We start from the raw sequence: 27,081 nt of genomic DNA on the forward strand, positions 1-27,081 counted from the left end.
TAGCTCATGAACAGCTCAGCTCTGCAGAGAGAGCTTCTGTCCTCAGACTCCGTCGACCAGGACCGCAGTCTGGCCGGCCTCGGCCTTCTGGGAACAGCGGGCTGCGTTTCTGGCGTTGGCGGTGCGAGGGCGGCGCAGGTTCAGAAAGCTAAAGCGCGTCTCCAGGCTGAAGCTCTTCCTGGAGGTGGAGGTGGAGCTGCTGCTGCTGGTGGAGCTGTTGTTGTTGGAGGCTGGAGCGTTGTCCAGATCTCCCTCTGCACCTTCTGCCCGGTCACCTGCAGCACAGCAGAGAACGTTTCTTTATTTCATGAGCAGAGACGTGACCATGATGGGCCGTGATTATTAACCCTTTGGAGAAGCATGTTTCCTTTAAAACGACCGTCATAGTAGTCGGGTTTTCCTCTTTCCGAGGGTCCTTAAACACACCGTGTGTGACCAACAGTGCCGTCAGAAAAAGCAACTGAATTTAAAAACTGATATTTTGTCAAAAAATGTAATTCTTCATGTTCTCATTATAAATCTATCCACTAATAAAGAGTTTACTTTAACCAGATTGTGTTAAAAACATTACATTGTGAAACTATGAAGTCATGATTGATTCATAGAGACCAACAGTCATGTGACCACAAGAGGAGAAATTCTGACTGAACTACAGGAAGTGAACACAGAGAGGAGAGGAGAGGAGAGGCTGGAAGTAGAGGATATTAAAATGTGAATAGTTCAATATATAAAACATGTGGAGCCTCCATCTTTTTTCCAATACTGGTAACACGTGTGGACACTTGGAACAATGTTGAATATATATAGAATGTTTATAGAATATATAGATCCCATTCTTTGCCAATTTTTGTAAAAGAAATTATCAAAGAAATTCAACTTGCATTTGTTTGTAATGATGTGCAGCATCATAACTGCTCTAAAGACATGTTCTAGTTCTCTCTACTTCTAGTCATGATGGTTCCGTGTCATAGAGGAGCAGGACTTTTATTTTGTAGAGAACGTCAAGACCTCAGAGAGAAAGATGTGACGGGAGCAAAACAACTTCAGAGGGTTAAAGCGCTTCAGCTTTGATTGGCTCAGAAACATTTGGATTCCTCGTTACAGACTCTGAAGCACAGCAGTAAGCACTGATTCAGGGATCGGTCACGTTGACTGATCGTCTCCTCTAGAGGAGCCGCTGTGAGAGCAGCAGGAAGCAGGAGATCGTACGTCTGAATACTCTCAAACCTCATCCGTCTCACTTCCCCCGTTTCTTTTTCTGTTTGTCTCTTATCCCGTCTAACATCACACCAACGGACCTCTACAAGCAGATTAATACACCGAGCGTTTATTCTTCTTACAAGTCTGCTATCTGCAGATTATTCTCTTCTTATTTATTACGTATATAAGAAGAAAATATGAGATCATTGTGAAATAAATCCTTTATGATTTTGCAGAGCTGATGATAAAAGTAGTTTATAGCTGCAAATCTTTACTTTTGAGTATTTTTATTATTATCATTGCCGTTATTATTATTATTAGTGTCGCTGTTGTTATTACCATTATTATTGTTGTTATTATTTATATTTTAACTTCTTTTCTCTGTTCAACATTCAACATGTATTGTGTCTCTTTGTTTATCCTTTATGTACATTTTGATATTTAGGATCCGACATTTTTCTGAAAAGGGGGAAAAAAGCTGCTAAAGTCCTGCTGCATTATAAATGATTCCACACACACACACACACACACACACACACACACACACACACCTCTCTCCAGGTCACACTCCGGGGACGACGCTCCGCTGCACTCGCTGCGAGGCCCGAGCACCGGAGAGATGAGGCCGAAGTCCGACAGCGACACGGTGCTGGGGAGGTCCAGGCTGAGGGGCCTGGACAGAGGAGACATGGACGAGGAGGAGGAGGACGGAGTGGGCGACGGGGAGGCGGAGGAGGACGTGCAGGAGGAGGAAGAGGAGCTGGCGAAGGGGCAGGGCGACAGGAGCTCCTGAGGGCTACTGGGAGACGAGCCCAGGCTGCAGGTGGAGCGAGTCTCTGAGTCTTCCTCCGACATGATGCTGCCGCCGCAGGCCTCGTCATCGAAACACACCGACGCCACTGCAGGAGGAGAGAGGGAGCAGGAAGGGAGGAGCAAGAGGAGAAAGGATAGTGCAAGTATGTAGAGAGAGGGGGAAGGGAGAAAACAAAGGGAAAAGGTGTAGAGGGAGAGGAGACAACGAGCAAGAAGATGCCAAAGAGTGAGGAGGAAAGAAGGAAAGGAGGGAGAGATAGAGGGGAAGATTAGAGAGAAGGGAGGGAGGAAAGAGGGAAGTTAAGAGTGAAAGAAGGATGTAAAATGAGACAGTGAGGTAGAAAAGAAAGAGGTGGACGGTTAAAAGGAGAGTACAGAGGGAGAAAAGAGAGAGAGGGAAGGATGGAAATGGTTCAGAGGAGGAGAGGAAGGAGAAAGGGATGAAGGAACAACGGACAGAGAGATGGACGAGGAGAGAAGGAAGAAGAGAAAGAATAAAGGACGGGAAGATAAAAAAAAAAACGTGAGTCTGTGCAAACAGAGATAGAAATAGAACAGAGCAGAATGTGAACCGTCACATCGCTCCCAGAGGACGAGTTTCATTTTTACCCGACATAAATCAAAGCACACAAACGCACCGGGCGGTGTTCTGTTGTTACACAATATACAAAATAAAAAGGATGAGAGATGCAACTCTGATGATTTTCATCATCACAGAGTAAGAACTCGTTCAACGCTCTGTTGCTGCGGTTTACTGCCTCACACAGAACTCTGTTGACCTCCAGCTGTTCATCATCATCTCATCTCATTATAGCATCAGGGAATAACTCACTGGATATTCCGTCCGACTCCATCTTGAAGCCGGAGACGTCGTCCCCGGAGACGCCGTCGCCCTCGGCGCCGACGCCGCGGCCCCGGGGCCCCATGGTGGAGCTCCGCCGTCGCTCGTGGATCTCGTCGGAGATCGTCTCCAGCTTCCTCAGGGCCGCCTTGTACTCGCCTTTGGCCCGGGACAGCTTGGCCTGCCGCTCGTCCACGTTCTTCTTCAGGTTCTGGAGGAGGAGGAGGAGGAGATGGTCAGCGAGGGAGGACGATGAAGATGAGGATGAAGCTGCACAGTTACTCGATCTGTGAGCATCTGAGCATTCACAACACTTACAGGAATTATCAGGGAGACCCAGAGCCAAACAAAGCATCGAATACCCACAGAAAGGTCAACTCTAAATCACCATATACTACATTAAGATGACTTGGTATGTCTGGGGAGAGCTTACAGCTTCTTTACCTTACACAGCTATATAATCCTGCTTTACCATAGACGACGGAGCCGAGATCACTCGCAGAGTTTTCCCTAAAAACTAGTGTATTAAACTGAATTGTTTTGACCATTGCAATCTACTGGAACTCCTACAAATCAGAGGCGATGGAGCCGCATGTAAACTTCTTCTAAAGACGTCTTTTGGTGGAGTTTTTCCTTCAACTTGACATGAGATGGAGGCAGCGCCGCATGTAAGCAATGCTGCCTGCTAGCATTGGCTAATGCTAGCACTGGCTAATGCTAACTGGATAGCATGACGTCACGGTGCTGCTAACAATGGGATCAGCTGACATCGAAGACAAGCGGTCTGTGCGTCTATTCTTTGACACAGATTGTTTTTTCTGACGCTCGATGAATTTGACACAGAGCGGCCGTCACGTACCTCCAGCTGCAGATAGTACTTGGCCTTCATCTCGAAGTACGGCCTGCAGAGGAAGAGGAGGAGAGAGAGAGAGGAGACGATTAGATCAGAGGGGAGACAGAGTAACCCAGAAAAAGAGCAGTACCAACATCATCACCATGGCAACCTGGAGGAGGAGGCGGGGGGGGGGGGGGGAAGAGGAGATGAAGGGGTTCTGATGTTGGATGAGAGAACGATGCAGAACGGATTAACATCCCGCTGAGGGAACACGAGGCTGCTGATGAATAAATAAATAAATACTGAGTTGTGACCTTTCAAGTATAGAATTTATGATTTAAATACTTTAAATGTTGCTACAAGTAAAAAATACACGACAAGTTTAAGCCCCGCCTTCAAAATGTTACATTAAAGTATGTAAATACCAGCCAAATGCAAAGTTATTATTATTATTAAAGATGATCAATGTGTCAGCAGCATGTTTATCTAGTTTATTTTGAGCTACTTGCTTACATGCGGTTTTAATCTTTTAATTGTATTTTATTAACTGATCGTTATGATTAGTATGCAAACTTTGAATCTGCAAAGGAACGACTATCTTTATCTGTTACATGTAGAAGAGTAAAAAGTACAATACTACGCTCTGAAATAAGTTAACTCTCAAACATCTCAGACGTGTACTCCAGTAAATGTACACGTCTGACATTTGCTTCACTTCCTGTCGGTGTTTCAGTTTAAACCTTCCCCCCAGTGACTGACGTTACACGATCGGTTTGAGTTTAGTTAAACTCTTCATAAATAACTTAACAATCTAACTTAGATTGCTGCTCGCTAACGTTTAATGTTACAGAAAAACACTTTGATACTTGAAGCCACGTTTTCAGAGACTTTAGGTTTTATTGCTGCCGTCACAGAGGAGGAGTGACGTAGAGACGCCGTATACGTCTCTGGTAGAGACCTGTCAATCACTGTGTAGCCCCGCCCCTAAAGCATCCCCTGCTTTATGGTCTGTGTGACTCTAAACGGACCATCATTTACTAAATGAACATCATGCTGTATTGAAGAAGACTTGAACCTAAAAACTATAAATTATTTTTTTATATATAAAAAAAAAATCTATGAATTAAAAAGACAATTTCTAATGTTTGACAGTAGAGCGAGTGCTGGCTGGTGTCTAGTTGACCGCTGAGATAAGAAGTTTCAGAGCCTGCATGTCTGTACCAGCTCTGTTCTCTATGACGCTGATACTTCATCAGACTTCTTAATAACCGTGCTGGAGATGCGCTGCAGCCGCGGTAACAGTCGGAGGCTGACACGGCTCGTCTGCAACTCCTCGTTATTCAAACTAAAGTTTTACTGAAGTTCATAAAACGCTCCAAACGGACTTTAAAAAAAAAAGGAATTGAAGTGTTTTGAAAGCTTGTTAATGACAAAAAAAAAGAAAAGACAGATGTGATGACGTCATCGTCAGTGCTGAAGTGAACCTTCTGTGTGCAGATACTGTGGGTTTGAGTGTTTGTGGCTTAAATACATTAAATAAATTGAATGCGTTTCAATCCTGGAATAATTCTCTGATCTGTGTCTTTCTGCAGAAAGTCAAAACTTCTGGATGCGTCCGGACAGGAAACGTCTGCAGATGTTTGTTAATTATCTGAAAAACTGAAACACGTTTTACTAACAAATGAGTGTCGAGCTGCTCTGTGAATTAAAATGTGTTAATGTCACTAAAACTTCATTCAAGAATAAAATTAATATTTAGAGATATTTGGTAAAAAAGTCATATTTTTTTACCAGAAAAGAAGTGATAGTAAAACATAAAGTTGCCATTTTAAAGGAGAAAGTCATAATATTTGGTAAAAGTATCATTAATTCATTACTTCATTGTTTGACTTTTTCTCCAAAATATTTTGACTTAATTCCCAAAATCTCCAATATTTGTAAATGTAAAATGTATTTTTTCTATGAATATGTTGCTTTTCTAGTTTTTTTTTAAATATGTGAGCAATGAGCTCAGAAATATTGAGAGGCAGTGAGAAATATTACAGAAGGGAAACTGTAGAGTTTCTATTCGTTATAATTTCACTTCACCTGGAGGGTTACTAATTCTGAGGTTTCGGTACGGCCTCGAAGGCATCGCCCCGTGACACCACACTTCCCCTTTAACACCTGACCGTTTGAAATACTCCGGACTGAGTTTCACTGCGTCAGAGAGAAAAAAGACTTTCAGCTGAATGGAGAAGAGCAACCTGCTCATCAGACCACATCTGGGTCGAGCAGCTGGATCTGCTGCTTAGGAAAACCACAAACCGCTCTGTCTGGTAAGACAAGACTTTCCCTCCAGGACACGGTTTCAATCAGGTCAAGTTAGCACAGAGCTAACCGATGACGCCATGTTGATGGCTGTTGAGATCATTTCCCAGAACAATATGTTCCTCTCTGTGGACGTCTGATGTCAAAGAGTCGGTCTGTAATTCTTCAATGAAATCATCTCTTACGTGTTTAGAAATGTATCATAGAATACAGTAATAATGAAAAAACGACCACCTTAACCGTCCAGTAGTGACTTATATTCACAACAACAACAACACTCACGACAACAACCAGGTGTTTACAAGTAAACATTCTATCAGCTGAGGTCCAATATGGCTGCCAGACTGCATGCTGCCCCTCCTCCTCATTGATAAGCAGTGAACCTGGCCTGCTTGTTGGCTGAGTCTCTTACTTTGACTTGTTGATGGCGCGTTTGAGTTTTTTCTCCAGCTGCTTCATGCGGCCGATTGCTGCCGTATATTTGGCCGCCGTCTCCTTGTGGACCAGCTCGCTCCTCGTCTTGGTGTGCTCCGCCTCCATCACCTGTGACAGCCAATCAGAACTCACCGTCAGCCTCGCGCTGGGGTTCAATATCTTTAAGTGTTTCGTCAAATTTCTATCGCATTGTGTGAAAAATGGAAATAAGTGAGCAGGAAGACTCATTAAAGTTTGGACACATTTAATTTAAAAATGTAAAGAAATACAAAATAAAAAAAAATACAATTAATCCTAATCATTATAATAACCTATGAAAAGGTAAAAAAATGTAATAAAAAAGCCGTAAAATGAAATGAAATTATTCCTCCACTAACTAAACCTTAAATAACACTCTTCTGTCTCTGGTGTCAGCTCCCCCTCTCCCCCTCTCCTCACCCGCTGGGTGGCGTGGTTCAGCATCTCCTGCCAGGCGGAGTCAAACTGCCGGTTGTCCTCCTCCAGGAGCCTCTGCTCGGCCAGAGAGATGGTCTCCTTCGCCGCCCGCAGGACCTCAGTGGCTCCCTGGAAGTCCTGGGTCGCCTTCTGGGCCTCCAGCTGGGCCTGAAAGACAGAGGGAGGACATGATCACCATGATCACCAATATCACCAATATCACCATTATCACCAATATCACCATTATCAACAATATCAACATTATCACCATGATCAACATTATCACCAATATCACCATTATCACCATTATCAACATGATCACCATTATCAAAATGATGACCCTTGTTGAAAATGCAATGGATTCTTTTTCAGATGCATCAAATAAACTTGTTCTTGTTGCACTGAGGAAATATTTGCGCAGTGAAAGTATATGTTGCAGTATATTCACGAGTAGCTAATCTTAAATCCATTTTGATTTACGGAGCGGTGGAGAAATCCCTTTGACTGTATCGTCTGTGATTCATGGAGCAGTGATTCAGCTGTAATAATGAAACACCATTTAGTTATGCAACCAGATTAATGTTCACACATCAGCTGCAAATTCACTCCCACAAGCCTCTTCTCATATTCAGGCTGAACTCTGCAGCATCACTGTGGGACAAGCCGTCGTCATGCACAGAGCGGGGGGGGGGGGGGGGGGGGTTAAAGTTTAAAATCAAAAAACTAAAGTATTTGACCAGTATGAACCTGAATAAACGTTGAATTATTATTCGAAGTCTGTGCAGCATTAAATCATTCTGCATTTTGTTATCTTCCCAAAATATCTCAGAACTGCAGCTACCTGATCAACGTTTTTTTCTGTGGGAATCTCTCGACCTGAACGGATTCCAATGCCACGCTTTAACTGAATAAAAGAAAACGTGCAGGTCATCAGCAGTTTCAGCCCACACATCCAGAATCCAGCCGCTCTGACATCACCTCATGCTCTTCAGTAATGTCATTATCGATGGTCATCAACATGCCAGCGGAGCGAGACGCGCACACAGCCTCTGCCTTGTTGCCGTCATGTGTCGGTCTTTGTATTCCACGCTGCATGAATGCTCATGCTGACTGGATGCTACAGGGAGCCTCGTGTTACTACAGTAATGCCTGCTGGCGTCTGTGTCGCTGTCCTCCCTGCTGGGCCTTCGTAACAGCAGCTCTTGGTGCAGAAGGCAATGTTTTTCCTTTTATTCCAACATGTGTCGACCAACGTCTCCTTGACTTCCTCGCAAAGTGTCCTTGAGCAACAAGAGTCGACGCGTTTTGTTCTCAAACGATGTGCTTCATCGCGTTGTGTCTAGATGCAGCTTAGCGGTTATGTTTCAGGATTTCTCCGGGTAACTCGGAACAGAACTTCCTTGTTCCCCTCGTTTGCGTCGCAAACAGTGAAAATGGCAAAATATTAGTGCAGAGGACAAAAGGGTACATTTTACACCGTTATGGCTGACTTTGATTTTCAGACGCAGTCATTCGTGACAAGAGTTTACGGTCGAAGGCCTGCAGCGGAGAGAGAGGCTCAAGGCTGCGGCTACATTAGCACACCGACACAGCCGCAATGCATCCTGGTACATGACGGCGCTGCGTGCACGGCTCGACAAGCAGCAGGCTTCTGGGTCAACATACGAGGGATTTAAAGCTTCAACTGACTACAATTACCGTCAACACTGATCGGACATTAAAGATGGCAAAGAGCCCCTTTAACGACGGCGACAGCCTCACGCTCCCTCTGCCTCCACGTTTACGCTGGAGATGCTGAGCCTGTGGTGGCAACTACCTGCCTTCCTTTTCCTCTTCTCTGTCGAACAGTTTTTCGGCCTATTTCTCCATCTACTTTCTCTCTTCTCTGCACTCTCCACAGTTCTCCTTCCATCCTTCCCCTTCGCTCGCTGCCATCTCACATTCTCTCCTCTAATGTCGTTAGTTTCTCTCATTTCCCGCTTCATCCGTTGCTTTCTGTATCTCACTTAATCCCTTTCGCTCGCCATATTTCCATCTCTTTCCCTCCCTATCTTGCCTAATCTCTCCCTCTGCGTCTCTCTCTCTCTTTCCATCTCTGCTCTCAGCATCATCATCTCTCTTTCTTCCTCTCGTTTGCTTCATATTTTAATCGCTCTGCACGCAGCCCGTGAAATTTCTGAAAGCTTCCTTCTCCGGGAGGAAAAAGGCAATTTGGCCTTTACAGGCTTCTTCAATTATTCAAGAAGCCTTAAACAAAGAAAACACGCTTTGTGTTAACTGAAAGAGAAGAATGGAGGAGGAAAAGAAAGACCCAATGGACAGATTATCAATCCTGAAATCCACCCGACTCATCGATTATTAACAAAAACAAATCCTGACAAAATATTTCAGAATGTTCTTTATTTCAGCATCATTGGGAGAAGATTAATATTAAGGGGAGGAGGGCGAGGAAATTAAATATTTGTCCAAACCCCTGTTCACTAAATCTCATATGAGTAAATATCAATAAAATGATAAATAATGTAAAAGTTACAATAATCATGCCTTAAGTAACTACTGGTTATTCACCAGGTTGTTCTCGTTGCTCATTCCCATATTTATCTTTGTTTTTAATTGTTTTAAAAGGTATTTAAGTGCCGTTGTTCGTATTATGATATTTCTATATTTGTATTGATTGATTTATACATCCATATACCGCCTTCAGGGGTCATCACGTCATTTAAAAAGGATCACAAAAATCTCAAACTATGCGCTGAGTTGATGAAACTAAATAATGGGAAACACTGAATCTGAATATGAATGATCTGTGCCTTCTATCTGTCGAACCCCAAGAGAGCGGGAGACAAAAGGGAGACCGATGGGAGGACAGACAGAGAGGACAGTCGGTAAGTGTCACCATCAGTCAGAGCTGTCGCAGGAAGACGTTCTGGGGAAACGGAGCCTTTAGGATCATAAAAAGACTTTCCATCGACCTTCACATCGACACCCGAGACGATAACGACGAGACTCGCTTCAGCCTGAAACGCTCGGCCACGTACACGTGCTTCTCCCTCATTCGTCCGTTCACCGTCTTTACGTTCAAAGATAAGCACCGTCCGTCGTGTAACGGACCGCTGTCGATCCGTACGGATTCGGCACACGTGTGAACGGCGGATTAATGACGCAGTTTAACGTTAACCACCACAGTGTTCAATAAAGTTTTACTGACGATCGTTATCCTCCAATATATCGAGTAAAACATGTGATCAGGACATCATCGATGTGTTTATAATCTCTGATCATGTTATGTCCATTTTCTTCTTCTGTGCTGATCCGATCCGTGACTCTGAGTTTTATGATCCGTTGCATCACAAACTAACTAAGCGCGACTGATCTATGAGGACACACAGGTCCGTTTACCACCATTACCACGAGAGAAGCATCTGTATTCAAAGCGACCTGATTTGGCCGTTTTGGCCGAAGTAATTTGATTATTTTTTATCTCGGCTCAAGTCTGGCAATTAATGTCCTCTAAAGGTGAAGCACGATCTGGGACAATCGGACGGCTGTTGAATGCCACGCAAGTCCGTTCTGTCCCGGTGTGACCCACTAACACGCAGCCTTCCTCGTAGAAACACACATTGGAAATCGCTGCTTTTTCCAGGAGGGAGGTGAACGAAACTGCGGCCCGGCCTAGAAAACCTGAGCTCTGAAAGAGCTGTCAATCACTGTGTAGCCCCGCCCCTAAAGCATCCCCTGCTTTATGGTCTGTTTGACTCTAAATGGACCATCATTTACTAAATGAACATCATGCTGTATTGAAGAAGACTTGAAACTAGAGATTGAGACCATAAACTCATGTTTACAATGTTTACTGAGGTAATAAATCAAGAGAGAAGTAGAGTCATTTTCTCATAGACTTCTATACAACCAGAGGAGTCGCCCCCTGGTGGACACTAGAGAGAATGCAGCTTTAACACACTTCCACATCGGCTTCACTCGGCAGAACCGGAGGTTACCGCCTGATCCAAAATGGCAGAGAAGCAAGGGAGGTGTCCAATAGTTGACATGGGTGACAACATATTTGGTCAATAAACAGAAGAAGTGCATCTAAGGAGCGTTACTCAACAAGCTCTCATTGAGTCACAGTCAAAAGTTTAAAAACAACACTGTCAGAGCTGCACCAATGACGTTCCTGCAAGAGCTGTTATGCAACAACTGACCGACCAGTGGCATCACGACAAACGCACAGCGTCCCAGGTGGTCAAAGCCAAACCAGATGGCTCTGACTTTGCAGAGGCTGCCTCTGAAGCCTAACCCTCCAAATCTTCCACTACGTCCATCAGCAGCGTTCCCTGTGGCTAATGTCTGATGTGACGAGGGCTGCCTGCCAAAAACAGGGAGGGAGGGAGATAAACAGAGACCGAGAGAGGGAGGGAAAATCTAGAGAGAGAAGGAACGACCCCAGAAGAAGACATTAAAAAATAAGACTAGAAGAAGAGGGAAAGAAGAAGAGAGAGATGCTTGATTTAGGGGAGAATTTGTGGACAAAATGTATGTCAACAACCTAACCATCGAGTTTTGCTTAACCTCCTCTGAAAGAATATAATCTGCTCTACAAAGCAGTTTGCAGACAGTTGAGACACGAGCCGATGACACAAATACAAGTCCTTTGAATAACCTGGTGACCTTACTGTCCCATTGGCAGCCATGCTAATGAGATCGCTAGTTAGCATCTGGGGAGCCTTTTCCTCTCTTCGATAGCTGAACAAAATGAATTGATGTACAATCATGACAACACGTAAACGGCAGCAAAGAAATAGAATGAGGTTTGAAAAGCTGACTGACTACTTTAGCATGTTACCGGTTAGCGTGATAGCCATTAGCTCTCCAGCTACAACTAGCCCTGTGAGCTGTTACCACACCTCCATGCTTTTAGCGTTTTATCTCAGGGGGGGAAATTGCACATCTAAACCTCACCCTATCTCCTCATCAGTTGAGCACCCTGCCTCCCCCGACCTCACCACCTCCACCACCCCATAGTCCCATCTGTCTGATGGGAGGATACACAGGTTGTGGCGTTCACCATGGAAACAAACATCTATTAAGTGAAGCATGTTGGCTCTCTCTCTCTCACTCCATCCTTCACACTCACAGCTTCCCATTCCAGCTGCTGTCAAATCAAAATCTAGCGTAGCATCTTCTCAACGGCCCGGATTTGCTCATCGTTTCCTCCCCCTTTTCCCTCCCCTCTTCTCCCGACTAATCCCCCCCCCGACATCTGTCTAAACTCGAGCCACAGTCATGGTCACGTACAGACTCGAATCTAACAGCAGAGGACAACAAGCGGGAGGTGACATCAACCGAAAGAGCTCACGTTTTTCACAAGGTGTTGTGACCCAATTTATATGATTGCAGCGTACCCTCCTCTCCGCTCTAGTTTGGGTTGTATGTTCATATGGTGCAAAAAAACCCATAGAGCAGGGTATGCTTTAGGGCGGGGCTTACTGTGATTGACAGGTCGCTACTGTACCAAGGTCACAATGTTTATTGGGTCACATTGTCTTAGTCTGAACCCCATGAAGACGATGACTATATGTACGTGCACTTCGTCTTGAATCTTCGCATCAAAAGTATCACAAGAAATCTCTGAAAAATCCGTCTGCAAATTAACTCTACGCCTGCTTCATCCCCCGTCCAAATCATGTGCATTCGGATCTCCCTCCCCCTTTCTCTCTCCCTCCCCCTCTCTCTCTCTCTCTCCCCCTCTCTCTCTCTCTCTCTCTCTCTCCCCCCCTCTCTCCCAGCAGGCTTCAGCTAATCTGCAGACTCACTGTGTGCCGCTGCCGGTTGAGTGGGCGGCCGCTTTAAATCAGCTTCTGCAAGCCGACACGTTGACGATCGAGTCATCCACTCTCACTTCGACGCACCATCATGATACAAAAACCCAGTAGTACTCAGAGTATTCACTGCTGCTCTGCTCAGTCATTAGACCCTCTTACTAAACAGAATAACCAGCAACGTGATTCAGCTACAAAACATAAAAACACACAATTCAGAAAAGGGGACCATCAAACTGGATCCAAGGAAAGCCTTTAAATGTCATCCTACAAACATGTAAATAAAAACGCTGCAGAATTTGATTTCCTGTCCTGGCAGTGAGATGGAAACACAAAAGGGAAACGCTCACGTATCCTGACTTCCTTATTTACATCTCCAGCCTCGAGTCTCTGGGAGATGAGGTGGAATGAAGAGCGAGCCACGATGAATATTTCATTACATTAAAAAAAAAAAAAAACTCCCGCTGAAGGTTTAACTCCGTCCCTCCGGAGTCGGCACTTAAAAACGTGCATCTTTCAAGCGATGTGCCCTTAAGCAAAACTTTTCAGCCTCCTCGTCACCCTGACCCACTTCCTCAGCTCAGGTGAGTGCATCTCTTCTTTTATTTTTTTTAACCTTCACCAGGGAGATCAAACGGGAATAGAAGATGCCGTTTCCTTTACGGGAAGGTCACAGGTTTGATTCATGCAACGTGTAATGTGTCCTCGAGCTGAAGAATATCTGCTCACAAATTCAAAAAGGAGCCGTTATGACGGCAGCATTTCAGCCCTAAATATTTATAAGTATTTATGTTCCCAGCCTCCAAAGTTCCAGCTCAATATCCTCATTATGACTCATTTAGGAGACCTTTCAAATAAGAGTGTATTTTCTTAGCAATGATTTTTTTTCCCCTTGGGTCAATATGTTGATATCACACCAGAACAGTCTACTGATGTTAAACTCCTTGAAACCTACACACTCACATTTGGCAGCAAGATAAGAGACATTGATCTCTCCATCGTGGCTGAATGGAGTTGACGTTCTTTTGTCTCTGGAACAGAGAAGATCGCCCTCATCCACCTCCTACAAGAGGACCCGGGACCACAGGGACGCCCCCCTATTGATCACGGTGAAGAGGTTGTTTTTAGACCAAATCTCCTTTGATAAAAAACATCTTGTGAATTTTGTAAAAGATTACATCTATTGATTTTCAATGAATTTTGACTTTCGGACAATTGTTTTAACTACAACGTGGAAATGTTTGGATCAAGCGAGTCAGAAACAATCACTGGAATCTAATTCTACAAATAGTATAACACTAATAACATTAGTGAAGCCTGATCTTTATCTGCAACTGAGCACAAATACTGATTTTGGAATTCAAACGTCAACATTGTGATTGAAGCGCTGAACTACTTTGTACAGCTCTACTGGATTTAAGTACATTCAAGGAGTCTCATTTTGTTTTTAAATTCCCAAACTTCCAATGATCTTTCAAGGCCGTAGTGGCGCTAAACAGGGAAACCCTTACTGTACTCCTCATGAATCATTAGCTGCCAGAGAGATGGCGGATATGCAAATGTGGATTATCTGACGCTCTCAGAGCTATAGGTCTGTATCTTATCTTCTACCTTGAGACGCGGTCAAATGGAGTCACCGCCCACACCGCTCCCTGGGCGCTGCCCGCTGCTTATCTGCAATCGCAAACAATGCGTTTCTTATCAGACCGAGTGGGAGAGCGATGGAGGGAGCACGGAGAGAAAGAGAAGGACTTCTCTGATCGTGGAAACAAAACAGTGAGTCAAGGTAAATACTGTCTGCATACTGTGAGGACAAAACTGAGCGGAGATTGAAGGTGTGGAAACGAAGGAAAGCAATGAGAGTAAAGAGTGGGAGAAGGGAGGTGAGAAGGAATAAAGGAAGAACAAATGTATAGATAATAGAATATAAAGATGAAGGCAGGAAGGAGTTGTTCCAAGGGGGTTAGGAAACAAAACAAAGGAAAGGTTTATGGATGAAATAAATAAAAGTAAAAAGGCAAAGGTGAGAAAGAAATGGGAGGTAAACAAGGAAAGAGTAGAAATATGGAAGAAAAAGCTTCATATGTACTAAGAAATAAAGATGAACATTCAGAATCAAGGAAAGGATGAAATAAAAGAACAAGAGTTTGGAGGAAAACAAGATCTCCTTCCCTCCTTCCCTCCTTCCCTCCTTCCTAAACAGATCCAACTGTCAATAACAAAGCTAGATAAAAATGGATGCACCAATCACAAAGCCAAACCTCTGCTGCTGAAGCCAAACATTGGACTGTGAACTGCGTCACAACACTGAACGGAGACTCTGACAAAGAGACTCGGTGGGTCTTTAATTTGAGATATTTTTAGCCGGTGAATAATTAAAGTGAAAGACACGAAGGCGGTTTGTGTGGAGTTCTGCCTGATTGTGTCAGGGGCCATTTACACGTTTCTCAAAAACAGCTTTATTATAAACATTAGACACCCACAGCCTCCGACTGTTTCAATGATCAGTTCCAACAGACTTTTTCACCATCTGTTCAGAAAAAAACTAAATCTGTATCACGGCATAAACTAGAAGTATTCCCTACGAATAGCTCCAGCGCCGTCTTGTTAAAGATGTGAATGCGCTGAGGGGGCAGCGGCTCGTTTAGAGATGGATTAGATATGAACGACAAGGAAAACAAGACGGACAGATAACTGAAGCCCTGCCGGGAATCTGGGGCCAGTTTGTTCACGCTGAGCAAAAAGTACGAGCCCACCGTCTATCTGCTCTGATAGAATCTGCTCCGTCCTCGAAATCTGATCCAAAAAGATGGAAAATGATCCTTCACAGGGATACCTGCACAGTATAGGTGATTACTGTTGTCACTAATAGTACGTTAATTCAAAAGTTTACGAATCCACCGAGTTTTCCCATAAACATGAGACTTGATCTAGTCTCGGCTGGCATTAATGACTTATGGCAAACCTAGGAGCCTCCAACCATACGATCAGCTCTGTGAGGCCGGACACAAAGGCACAGTGGTGCTAAATGCTAAATGAATGCAATAACGTGCTGATATTAGCATGCTAACATCTGCTAATTAGCAAAAACATCTGAGGCTGATGGGAATGTCATTAGTTTTGAAGGTATTCAAAGTATTGGACAATGAGGATCTAATGAGGGTACTGTATGGATCGTCACAGTCAGCCTCATCTTCTGGGGTCCACGAATATCTGAACCGAGTTCATGGCATTCCACTTCGAAGTGGACATATTTCACTCGAAACCCAAGTGGTGGACCAACAAACCATCAACAGAGTTTGCCAGAGGACAAGACAACAGGATGGTTACTTTAACAAAACAACAATGTGGGGTAGACTCAAGTCTCTAAAGCCACCAAGCTGCTTGCTCCCCTCTTGGAAAGGGATGAAGACGCCAAAAACATTATCGTTTTTGCTGTAATGAGGGCTTAGTATCTATGTATGGATATTGGCTAAACTGTAAAAAGTCATTTGGTCAGTAGTTTACGAAGCAAACATGTCAAATGCTGGTTCCACCTTCTGAAAAGTGACGATTCGCTGCGTATTCTTAGAACCTTAAATTGTACGTTTGTGGGATTTGGACTGTTTGGACAAACCAATACATTTGTAGAAATGACCTCCACCATTCTCGAACATTTTACGGAATAAATGATTTATCGAAAGACGATAAACAAAAGCTGAAGCAACCAGAACGTTCTTTTAAGCCTTGGCTTTAAATGCTTGGGTGCTGGACTAGCCCACAGAAGTACTGCCAAAGAAAAACTACCAAAACATGAGGTTTATCCCTCTCTGTTGATATAAAGCAGAACAAAGGCTAAATGTGGCCTGAGGGGCGTTTGGAGCGCGAGAACAGATAAATGCACCAGATGGAAATGATTTAAATAGGCCAGCGGATTCAGCGACGGTGAGGATAGAGAAGCTGGATGTGACTTCAAAAGTGACTGGTTTCAAACCTGGATGTGGGAGATAAATGGAAGATGCTTTGACTAAAAATAGGTAGAATCATTATTACTGCTGCGATTATGCATGTGGAGTATCTGACACCGTCTTCGCCATCACTGCGCTAAAAACAACCCAATGGACGACGTTGGTAAAAGGTCTGTGGTTTAGAAGGAAACCAAATGTCCTACTAGTCATTCAGAACTTCAATCCAATAACCCTCAAACCATTGTTGGAACTTAAACTCTCCATCCTTTAACTGTCAAACCAAAGCATTTTTCCACACTGCCCACGATTTACAAAACACAGAAATGTTCTCGTCTCGAAGTTGTTCCATGTGTTACTGCGAGGACAAAGTTCTCCCAATGCAAACAACCTCTTCACTACTTCTTACATTTTCACAAATAACTGATCCGAACTGATCAAGACCGACGACGGTTTAGGTAAAGTGGGACTGGACCCGGCTTGGACAAGGCGGAGTCGGACACCAAGTGGTTTTGGGCTGGAAATCGCTGCCCTCTGCAAGAGGACGCGTCACAACACAACGGCTGCTTTACTTGTGTTGTTCATTCAAGTTCCAGGACTCTCTAACTGAGCAAAGAGAGCAAAAAGTGGGTCATCGGCTAAACTCTTCTCCTAAACTTTGACTGAGTTTATTTGTCAGACGGATGTGGAGTTGAATCAGTCTGTGTGGTCATGCAGAAAGGGATGGTGCAGTATAACCGACAACCATGTCCGAACTTGGTATCCATTACGGAGAAGAGGACAGTGGGCGGGTTCAATTTCAAAATGTTTTGCCTCCCAGGAGGAAAACACGAACCCGGCCTCAACCTGATCTTCTGCATTTCTAATCTTCCTCCCACTAACACTCTTCTTCTTCTTATTACACAGAATAAAAACCTTTGTCTCCTTCCATATTTTACCTTGGCAACACGTTAGCATATCTCTGCACTTCCCCTAACAGATGAATGACCTTTCCAGGGACACAGAATGAAAACTGTATTTCTGCTCTCCGAGCGGTGCGAACCAGCGGCGTGCAGCACATTTTAAAGTGGAAGTGAAGCCGATGCGAGCTTGAGAAGTGAAAGTAAACATCAAGAGGAGACAGAAATAAAATGAGGCCAGCAGGTGAGCTGACAGGTAGAAGGAACTATAACGATCACACGCTGCACGTCCTCATCTCAGTTCCCGCAAATCGAGAGGCTCGGTACGCCACAACCACAGCGGGCGACTCTTCCTCCATTTATTCTAACAAACGAACACTGAAGTCAGCCGACCGCGTCTCTCACTTATATCTCAGTTTGCAGTTCGTCTGTGAAGCAGCATTTCTTTTGTGAAGAAGGTTTGACATAAATGAAGGAGGGATGAATTAATGGTTGTCTTTTTTAGCCTTGGTGCCTCAACCAAAACAATTCATGCCAACATGACATCGGTTCAAAGCTTCATAGTTCAAAAACTGATAAAATGATCGACTAAACTGAAAGGTTTTAGGTTTTAGGTTTTGTGACGTTTCTCAGAATTAATACAAAGATGTTCGGGTAAAAGCCAAAGAACAGTATGTTTCAATCTTTAAGAGTCTGAATTGATATTTTTTTTCTACAGGTTTTCGGGCATTTTATGCCTTTACGTGATAGTGAGAGTGGAGAGAGACATGAGGGGACATGTGGGGAAAGAGAGTTGAGCAATAACATGCAGCAAACAAACCGGCCAGCCGGGAATCGAACCGGAGACTCGCTGCTCAAGGTATTCATGTGTCATGTGATTTTTATATTCTCTACTATCTCACATTTCCATGTGATCCTTAAATCATAGTAATAGTAGCCGAGGCATCAAAGAACTTTGTTTAAATAGATCTTTTTTTAAAAGGACATGCAGCTGAGAAAGCAGAAGTGTAACTGCAGTGTCACTTCACAGGAACTCTTTCATCATTGCCCCAATTTCAGCACGAACAAATTACCCATCGTATTTATAGAAATGATTAAGCCCCTCAGGAAAAAAAAACTGAATGCAGTCGATCGAGATAGGAGCAAACATCCGAAGATGGTGGGGGGGGGGGGGGGGGCTACATAATGAAGCCTTTTAGAGTCTCAGTCCGTCCTCGTGCTTCCTGACTGAGCTCCTACAGCTGTGGGGGCGCTTATCGAGACGGACAGGTGGCGGCTTCCCCCTTTATTCTCTCACACACACACACGAATAGGGAACTGAGATTGTGGTCTGCAATGATTGTGAAGTTTGCACGCTCGTCACCAATTTCTGCATTTGAATGATCAACAAGACTGAAAGTTTCAGCATGAAAAGTCTCCTTCCTCCTCGACACACATCGTTTAACACAATTTAACGACTAAAGAAATACACTCGGGTCTGGACTTTTTGTAACTCTTTTATAATTAAATCAAGTCTAAACTTTTTACCTGGTAACACAAACCATGCACAGCTAAACATTCTGAATATGTAATTAGCAGCTGCTTGTTATTCGGTAATAACGGTTTAAGAACGAATTGGAAGACGAGGAGATTCATTCCAAAAATGATGGGATGTGTAATTTCTTACATAGGCTACTGATTTCCTAAAATATTTCATTTATCCCGCAGTGAAAATGACCCTTGGGCACTTGGATCCATCAGACATGTTGACACACATGAAGATCTGTAGCAGTAAAACGAGACCCAATTAGACCCGGGTATACGGGGTATAATGTGGACCTGGTCCCTCAGAACCGAGCGGACCCAGAGACCCTTCTTGAGATCAAACGGTCCTGAATGATTCTACCACCGTCCCACCGTGCATTGTCCACCGACCTGTCTGGCCAACCTGCGGGCCTCCCAGTAGGGCTTGGACTCCTCCACAGCCTTGCCGATCTTCTTCACCAGCTCGTCCAGCTTCACCGTGGCCTCGACCAGAACCGAGCGGAACTTCTGCCTCGCGTCCTGACAGAGAGAGAGAACAAGAGAAGCCTCGGTAAATTCAGGTCTGTGAAGAAATAAAAAGGATACCAACAGAACTTTCTGGATGTTTGAGGACTCAACTGAACTTTTACAACATCTGCTACACCTGAGCTCCCTGAGCTATATCTGTAGCTCCCTCCCAGCTTACAGCCCTCTGTACCACCACACACTGCTTTCTTTATGCAGGGATCAATTAGGGCTCGGTATCGGTACTCTATACCTTTAAACGGGTCGACCAAGTAGTAGCAAAACTTCTCCAGTCAAACGATTCTTGCAATCGTTCCTTTTTGTGCACAAAATAAAGAATAAAAGTACAATACTTGTATGTTTTTGCTCGCAGCCAAACAATGGAAGCGTTCTTTGATTTAATGAGACGTCTGTTTGACTCTAAATGGACCATCATTTACTAAATGAACATCATGCTGTATTGAAGAATACTTGAAACTAGAGATTGAGACCATAAACTCATGTTTACAATGTTTACTGACGTAATAAATCAAGAGAGAAGTAGAGTCATTTTCTCATAGACTTCTATACAACCAGAGGAGTCGCCCCCTGGTGGACACTAGAGAGAATGCAGCTTTAACACATGAAGCTTTGGTTTCACTTTTGAGAAGCAGAGGTTGCCGCCTGTTGTTAGCTCTGTGCAGTGTTGCGGAAATTAGCTTCCATTCATGATGGGTATCGAATGAAGTAAACAATAATATTAGTGTTTCATTGAGTTAAAAGGAGGCGGCAATATAAAGGGTTTCATTTTAGACTGTGTTGGATTAAATCAGTTGATATTTATCCATCTCTTGCCAGTGAAAATGCTCCTGTCCAGCCTTTAAACAGGTTTCTGGTTTTGCTCCCCTTGCACTTCTGAAAGAACACTTGTTACATCTTCTGACAGGGCCTTGTAGCTCTGGAACCTTGAACTTTGCTTTACTAGCAGCTTGTAAATTCAATGAAATTAAACCTTGCTGCCTCTGCCGTGAGTCACAACTTCTCAGAACTGGAGCATGTAAAAACCCCAGACTTTCAAGATAAAACCACAAACACTAGGTCTAAATAAGGGATAAGAAACATTAGCTGGTAACCATTAAACTTGATCTAATCTGGGCAAAGTATTCACACCATGTGTTATCCTGAGTGTCCCAATAAACACTGAAAAACAGATCAGGGCCAATCTGTCAACAGGCGCCTGTGAAAAATGAATGTCCGATAGAATTTTGTTAACTGGCACGAAGCAAACTGTTACGTCTTAGAGAGCTTTGTTTGGTTCACTTGTCCTTGTCGAGGGGAGATTCTCAGAATGATTTCAGCGCATCGCGGTCGTATAATTGCCGCGAACAAAAATAGCAAGAAGAGGAAAAACAAGTCAGAAACCGGATAATCTCTCTCTAAGTTCCCATCTTCTTTAGCAGGGTCAGTTACACAAGTGACATCAGGGGAAGGATGTTTTTGGCAGCAACCGGGCTTAAACCAATGGCCTTCTGTTAAAAAATAAAAATAAATAAAATTTCACCCTGCTGTCCCCAAACGTTGTTGGCAGAGTTTCCCTTTTTTAGAGGCTACAAAACATGTTTGTCCTCACATGAAAGGTTGCAACTCTCCAGCTGGAAAACAACCCTATTAGGCACCAAATGACCACACATCAAACAGCAGGCTTCAGCCCTAACAAACAGCTACTGACAGTCTAATTTTAACCATTTCAAGGAAACAACCACAAGGTTTGTCGTCCCAGAGGCTTCTTCAGGACTCCGGACTGGGGAGGAGTTCCAGACCTTTTGACCTCCTGGGTCAAAAGGTTTCATGAGATAAATTGTTGACATGTCATAACTGAGACAAGGTCAAACTCCTCCCGACCGATGAAAGCTTATCAACGCTCTGTCCAGTAAACAAGCTACTTGTGAGATAAAAAGCATAAAATCCAGAGAGGGTTTGTTTCCTTCAAAGAAAACATATCATAGACCCATAAACCACAAAGCTATACATTTAGGGAATGATGTGGTTTTACCAGTCAAAGCAGATTCAACATGGGGACATCATCTTCCTACGTAGCTACTAGCTTACTGGCTGCATCACCAAGAAAATGTAACCAGAAAAATGGCCACGAAATAGACAAATAAACAGTATGGGGCCCGTTACAGAAAGGTCATAGATCGCAATTGGTGGCACGACATGTTTTACAAATACCGCTCGTTAATTGATCTTTTGCTAAGCCCCGCCCCCCAGCTGCTACACCATCAAACGGTCAGAGCTACGTTACCATGGAGCCCACACTGTCACTAACTGCACTTCCTGCATAAATATGATCAACTTTTTAAGAAAAACGTTTTAGAAACAAACATCTCCTTCCAACCTGGGTAACAACTATCACTATTACACAACGTTTAAACACGACCAGCTCCAAATCCACTAAACCAGCCTGAAAATGAAGAAACCGTTGAATGGGAGTCTGTGGAGCAGAGGAGGTCGTTAGAAACCTGCAGGGTTCACCAAATGTGCAACATGCAAGCTGCATCAGATTCCCTCTTTCTCATTTTTCTCACTGTTCATAACACGTGAAATGCATTAGAAGCTGTTAAAGCTACACAGTTAGGAGAAAGAGAGCTCATAACAACAGACGGAGCCATGGATGCTTCCTGTCCTCCGTCTCTGTGATTAAACCGATGCAGTGCAGAGTCTCCGGCCTCGGACGCTCGCTCTCTGACGGATTCGCCTCGTCAGCGCCCTGAGGCGTTAATGTCTAGAACTTGTCGTTATCCGCTAAATTTAGCATCCTTCGCCTCACCGCTACGGAAGAGCGTCACCGGGACACTCGGCTCATTATTACTGCAGTCACTCTGCCTGTTCCTCTCATCGGCAGCAAGGAATCACAACGTCTCTTTGGGTTAAGAGATGATCTCACACTAATGCTGCTGCTGCTGGAGATTTCTACCCATGGAAATAAAACTAGGCTGACACGAGTGGGGGAATTTTGGATCGGCTTTGGCAGGAGGAGATTAAGAAAAAAGATGTAAGCACGTTGCGTGTTCATGTGCTGACGTTCACAGGAATATCCGGATTCAAGGCCCTGAGATTACAAATATCCATTTTTTTTATGATTCTTTCTTGACTAATTGGATAATTGCTTAGTCCATAAAAATGTCAGAAAACAGGGGAAAATGCTCCTCACAGGTTCCTAGAACCCCTATTTTACCCGACAACAGTCCAAAACCCGTTTTACGTTATATATCAAGACAAAGACAGCTAGCAAAGGCTTGAACCAGAAGCCATATCAAGGACTAGACAGTCCTGGTCTTTACTGTGTCATGTTTGTACTTTTGTTTACACATAAAGACTGATTTAGTGTGTCATGAGCCCCCCCCCCCCCCCCCCCCCTCCTCTGACGGTAGCAGGTCACAGTCCTGAACAGCAGACGTCTTTGTTGCGACATGAAAACAACTTGACTTGATTTCGTAGCTTGTGGAGCCATAAAAAAAGGGCAGAAACTTAAAATCAGTCACGGTTTTGACAATCGACACAGTGTTGAACACACCAGGCACATGGCCTGTTTGGTAGACCTACCAACAGACGATGAGATACCAGACAGACAACGGCTGATGCCAGGAACAGTGACACCACACGGTTCTCGAAAAACTCAATACCACGGTGTAGAGCAAAAACACAACAATAAGGTTGTCCACAGTAATGTAACAGTTTCCTCTTTCTGAGCCAACAAAATGTGACGACAGACATTTAAACAGAATCTATCAAATGATTTTGTTTCTTGCCAAGTTGTCCCAAATTAAAGCAACATCAGGGCAAGCTCTACACGATGGAACCTGATCACAAAGAAAACGTAAAAAGGTAAACTAGGATCCATTTCGTCCCTCTTTCACCGGATAAACACGCCCGTCACTGAGAACACCATGTGAACTGACACCAGGCACAGCGGAGGAACACGACTTTGGACTTTTACCTCCGTAAAGACTCACAGAACACTGCTGACCCACATAAAAAGTAAGCCATCAGACTTTACAGGGTTTTAATGGCATTCAAAGATCAGTTATGAAGTCAGACTCCGAACTCTGCCTGCTTGATCGCCGCTAATTGATCTGAATAGTCGTTGGTAAAATCTCTTCAAGGGATCAAATGAGTTTCCTGTAACACGTCATGTCAGTGAGATTTTATGTTTTGAACCGTGCGTGTGATTTCATGCACCGCCAGTCAAACAGCTCAAACACAAAGTGAACCCGCGTCAACACATTCGACGCAAACGTGTGCGTTGACTGACCTCCAGCGCCGTCTCGCATCTGTTGATGTCGTCGGTGGACTGGTTGAGTTTCTCCAGCTCCCCCTGGAAGAGAACCACAGAGGAGGTGAGGCAACAGAAAGAGATGGAGGAGAGAGAGAGGTGCAATATGTAACATCTGGATGTATAAGAGGGGGCACCCAGCAACATCTGGACTGAATCAAGAGGAAGAATTAACACAAAATATTCACATAAACTGTCTGTGTTTACATTAGTCCATGTTCTTTAAGAAGAAAACTAATTCAGCTGTGAATTAGTATAATATTAAATAACAAATAACCCAATTCATGTTTTAAAGGATGCACCAGGCTGCCAAGTGAAACCTGCATTCTCTCTAGTGTCCACCAGGGGGCGACTCCTCTGGTTGTATAGAAGTCTATGAGAAAATGACTCTACTTCTCTCTTGATTTATTACCTCAGTAAACATTGTAAACATGAGTTTATGGTCTCAATCTCTAGTTTCAAGTCTTCTTCAATACAGCATGATGTTCATTTAGTAAATGATGGTCCATTTAGAGTCAAACAGACCATAAAGCAGGGGATGCTTTAGGGCGGGGCTTACTGTGATTGACAGGTCTCTACCAGAGACGTATACGGCGTCTCTACGTCACTCCTCCTCAGTCATAATTCATTCATTGGTTGCGAAAAAAACAACAACATGGCGACGATCGTAATCCGAGATGCCCACGGAAAAATCACAGAGGCTTCAAAACATCAGTCCACAAACCAATGGGTGACGTCACGGCGACAACGTCCACTTCTACAGTCTGCGGGCTGCACGGATTGGACATTCTCTCTCCGGGTAGAGATTCCGATACCTGAACGATTTCTACTCCGATACCTTTTTTTCAGCAAATTTTTAATCCGTGTCTCACCGTGAGGAAGTCATCGGCTTTGTTTTTTTATGAAAGGTAACATGAATCCAAAGGTGTCGCTGTGGGAGGAAACACTGAGCTCAACATCGAACTGTATTTAACTTTCACATCTGGACGACAGCTTAATGAGCTCAGTATCCACCTCGATACCGATCCGGCCAACAGTCATTTCAATAAAAACAACATTGTTCTAATTATTCAAAATCACTTCAAACTAAATACTTGTTCGGTCACTGCGGCTGAGGTGACATCACTTTGGGCTTTTGATACTCGTCATTATCGTTATCGGATCAATTTGCCTCTAAAAATGATTATTCAAATAAAACAAAGGGAGGAAAACATCTTTCAGCGGTGAGGAAGGAGCACAACAACCTTTGTTTAAAGGATCATAAGCCAGAAATTAATTAACGGATGAAGAATGTATCAATAAATTAGCAGATAATGAAAATGATGGGCGACACCAGGACCTCTGGATATAACAGTGTGTTTTAATATTTTTAAAGCTGAAAGATTTGGCAACAATTTTGATAATCGATTCCTAATTTAAGTCATTTTTAAAGCAAAGATACCAAACGACCACAAGTTCAAGCTTCTCAATTTTGTTTCCGGTAATTATTAAAAATAACGTGTTTGGTGTTTTTGGGATGGTTGGTCGGACAAAAGATGTCAAGATGTTACCTTTGGCTTAAAGAAGATCAAATAATTAATTAAATATGTGTGAAAATAATCAAAACGATATAATAGTTAGCTGCAGCACTATCAGAAATCTGTTATTTTAAAGAGACGATTAGTCGATCGATCAATTAGTTGATGAACAGAAAATTAATCTGCAGCATTTTATTTCACAAATGATTTATCAAGTTAATTTCAAGCAAAAGATTAAAATGAGAATCATTCATTGTAGTTTCATTTGTATTTTAAAAACCTTTGATCATAAGTCTGTTTACAGTCCTTCATCCGTAATAACTGCTTCTATATAAGAGTGTGTTTCATGCTGTATATGTTTCAGATTCATTCATTTGTATCACGTTTAATTATTTTAACCTCATTATTATATGTACTTTACTGAAAGGCTGTAACTTTACTCTGAAAAGCTCTGCAAAGAAAAACGATTTTCAACTCGTCGGTTATTGTTTAACATAAAGATATTTAAGACTTCTAAATGTCACTCAGCATGGAGTGGATTTGCTTTCTAACACATTTGCATCAATATAACCAGCATCTGTGGGATTGATTTGAAATATCAAAGCATTTACATTTAAATGAAGAAAAACATGGAGAATAATGCAGATCATGCTGGTGCAGCGGTGTGCAGACAGACACGGCTGGACTACAACCAACCAGCGTCGATACATACAGACACATACATACAGACACATACATGCATACAGACACATATAAATATAAAACACGAGTCCATACTAAGGATGCACAGACAGGTACCTGGATTCTGGGGTCCACTTCCTCTTCCTCGTATTCCGCCTCGTCATCCGTCCTGAGCTCCTTCTCTAAATGATCCATGTTGGAGGTGAAGGACAGATGTAACGAACCCGAACAAAGAGACGCGACAACGGGGCGCACAGAGACCACAGACTCCTCTTGTCTCCGGCCGGGCACCAGACGTCGGATTCACGATTTTTTCTACTTCAACGTCCACGGATTATATTAATTCATTTTAAAATATTAAATGTTTTTTTTTTCTCTCGAAGAGGAACATCTCGGCTTGTATCCACCGGTGGTGCCGAGCAGCAGCAGCAGCGTGTATCCGCGCTCAGCTCTCCCTCCGCACTGACTGAGCCCGGTGCTCAAATGTCCACAGCGCCGCCTCAGACCGGGAACGCCCCCTTAGTGAGTGTCGGTAGACTGGAGGGTATGACAGGTAGTTAGTGCCGTGTTGTGGCGAAACCAGGTGGCAACCTCAGGTGCTACAGAGTGAGGCCGATGCCTACTGTCCACCAGGGGGCGACTCCTCTGGTTGTATAGAAGTCTATGAGAAAATGACTCTACTTCTCTCTTGATTCATTACCTCAGTAAACATTGTAAACATGAGTTTATGGTCTCAATCTCTAGTTTCAAGTCTTCTTCAATACAGCATGATGTTCATTTAGTAAATGATGGTCCATTTAGAGTCAAACAGACCATAAAGCAGGGGATGCTTTAGGGGCGGGGCTACACAGTGATTGACAGGTCTCTACCAGAGACGTATACGTCACTCTTACGTCACTCCTCCTTAGTCCAGATATGGTCACTTCATTGTTTGCGGAGATAAAAAAAAACATGGCGACGGCCGTGACACAAGATGACAACGTCAAAATCAACGAACTCGAGGCTTCAA

General features: G+C 43.6%; 1 protein-coding gene across 1 annotated transcript; it reads right to left on the reverse strand.

Annotated features, from left to right (window-relative positions):
• On the reverse strand, positions 1-26,313 carry sh3bp5b (SH3-domain binding protein 5b (BTK-associated)). Its single transcript, XM_079165041.1, has 9 exons — positions 26,190-26,313; positions 23,854-23,916; positions 19,446-19,574; positions 6,873-7,037; positions 6,412-6,542; positions 3,714-3,756; positions 2,846-3,065; positions 1,752-2,099; positions 1-275 (listed from the first exon to the last, which is right to left on the reverse strand). The coding sequence occupies exons 1-9, from the start codon at positions 26,265-26,267 to the stop codon at positions 43-45; spliced, it is 1,410 nt and encodes a 469-aa protein (XP_079021167.1). The 5' UTR covers positions 26,268-26,313; the 3' UTR covers positions 1-42.
• Positions 26,314-27,081: the final 768 nt, after the last annotated feature.

Source organism: Pholis gunnellus (assembly GCF_910591455.1).
Source record: "Pholis gunnellus genome assembly, chromosome: 8".
NCBI classification, from domain to species: Eukaryota; Metazoa; Chordata; class Actinopteri; order Perciformes; family Pholidae; genus Pholis; species Pholis gunnellus.

Excerpts from the sequence above, each read along its gene's own strand:
- sh3bp5b (XM_079165041.1), bottom strand. The coding sequence starts at position 26,267 with ATGGATCATTTAGAGAAGGAGCTCAGGACGGATGACGAGGCGGAATAC. Across the intron at positions 6,543-6,872 it reads TGAACCACGCCACCCAGCGG|GTGATGGAGGCGGAGCACAC; the intron begins GTGAGGAGAGGG and ends TGGCTGTCACAG. Across the intron at positions 3,066-3,713 it reads AGTACTATCTGCAGCTGGAG|AACCTGAAGAAGAACGTGGA; the intron begins GTACGTGACGGC and ends CTCCTCCTCCAG.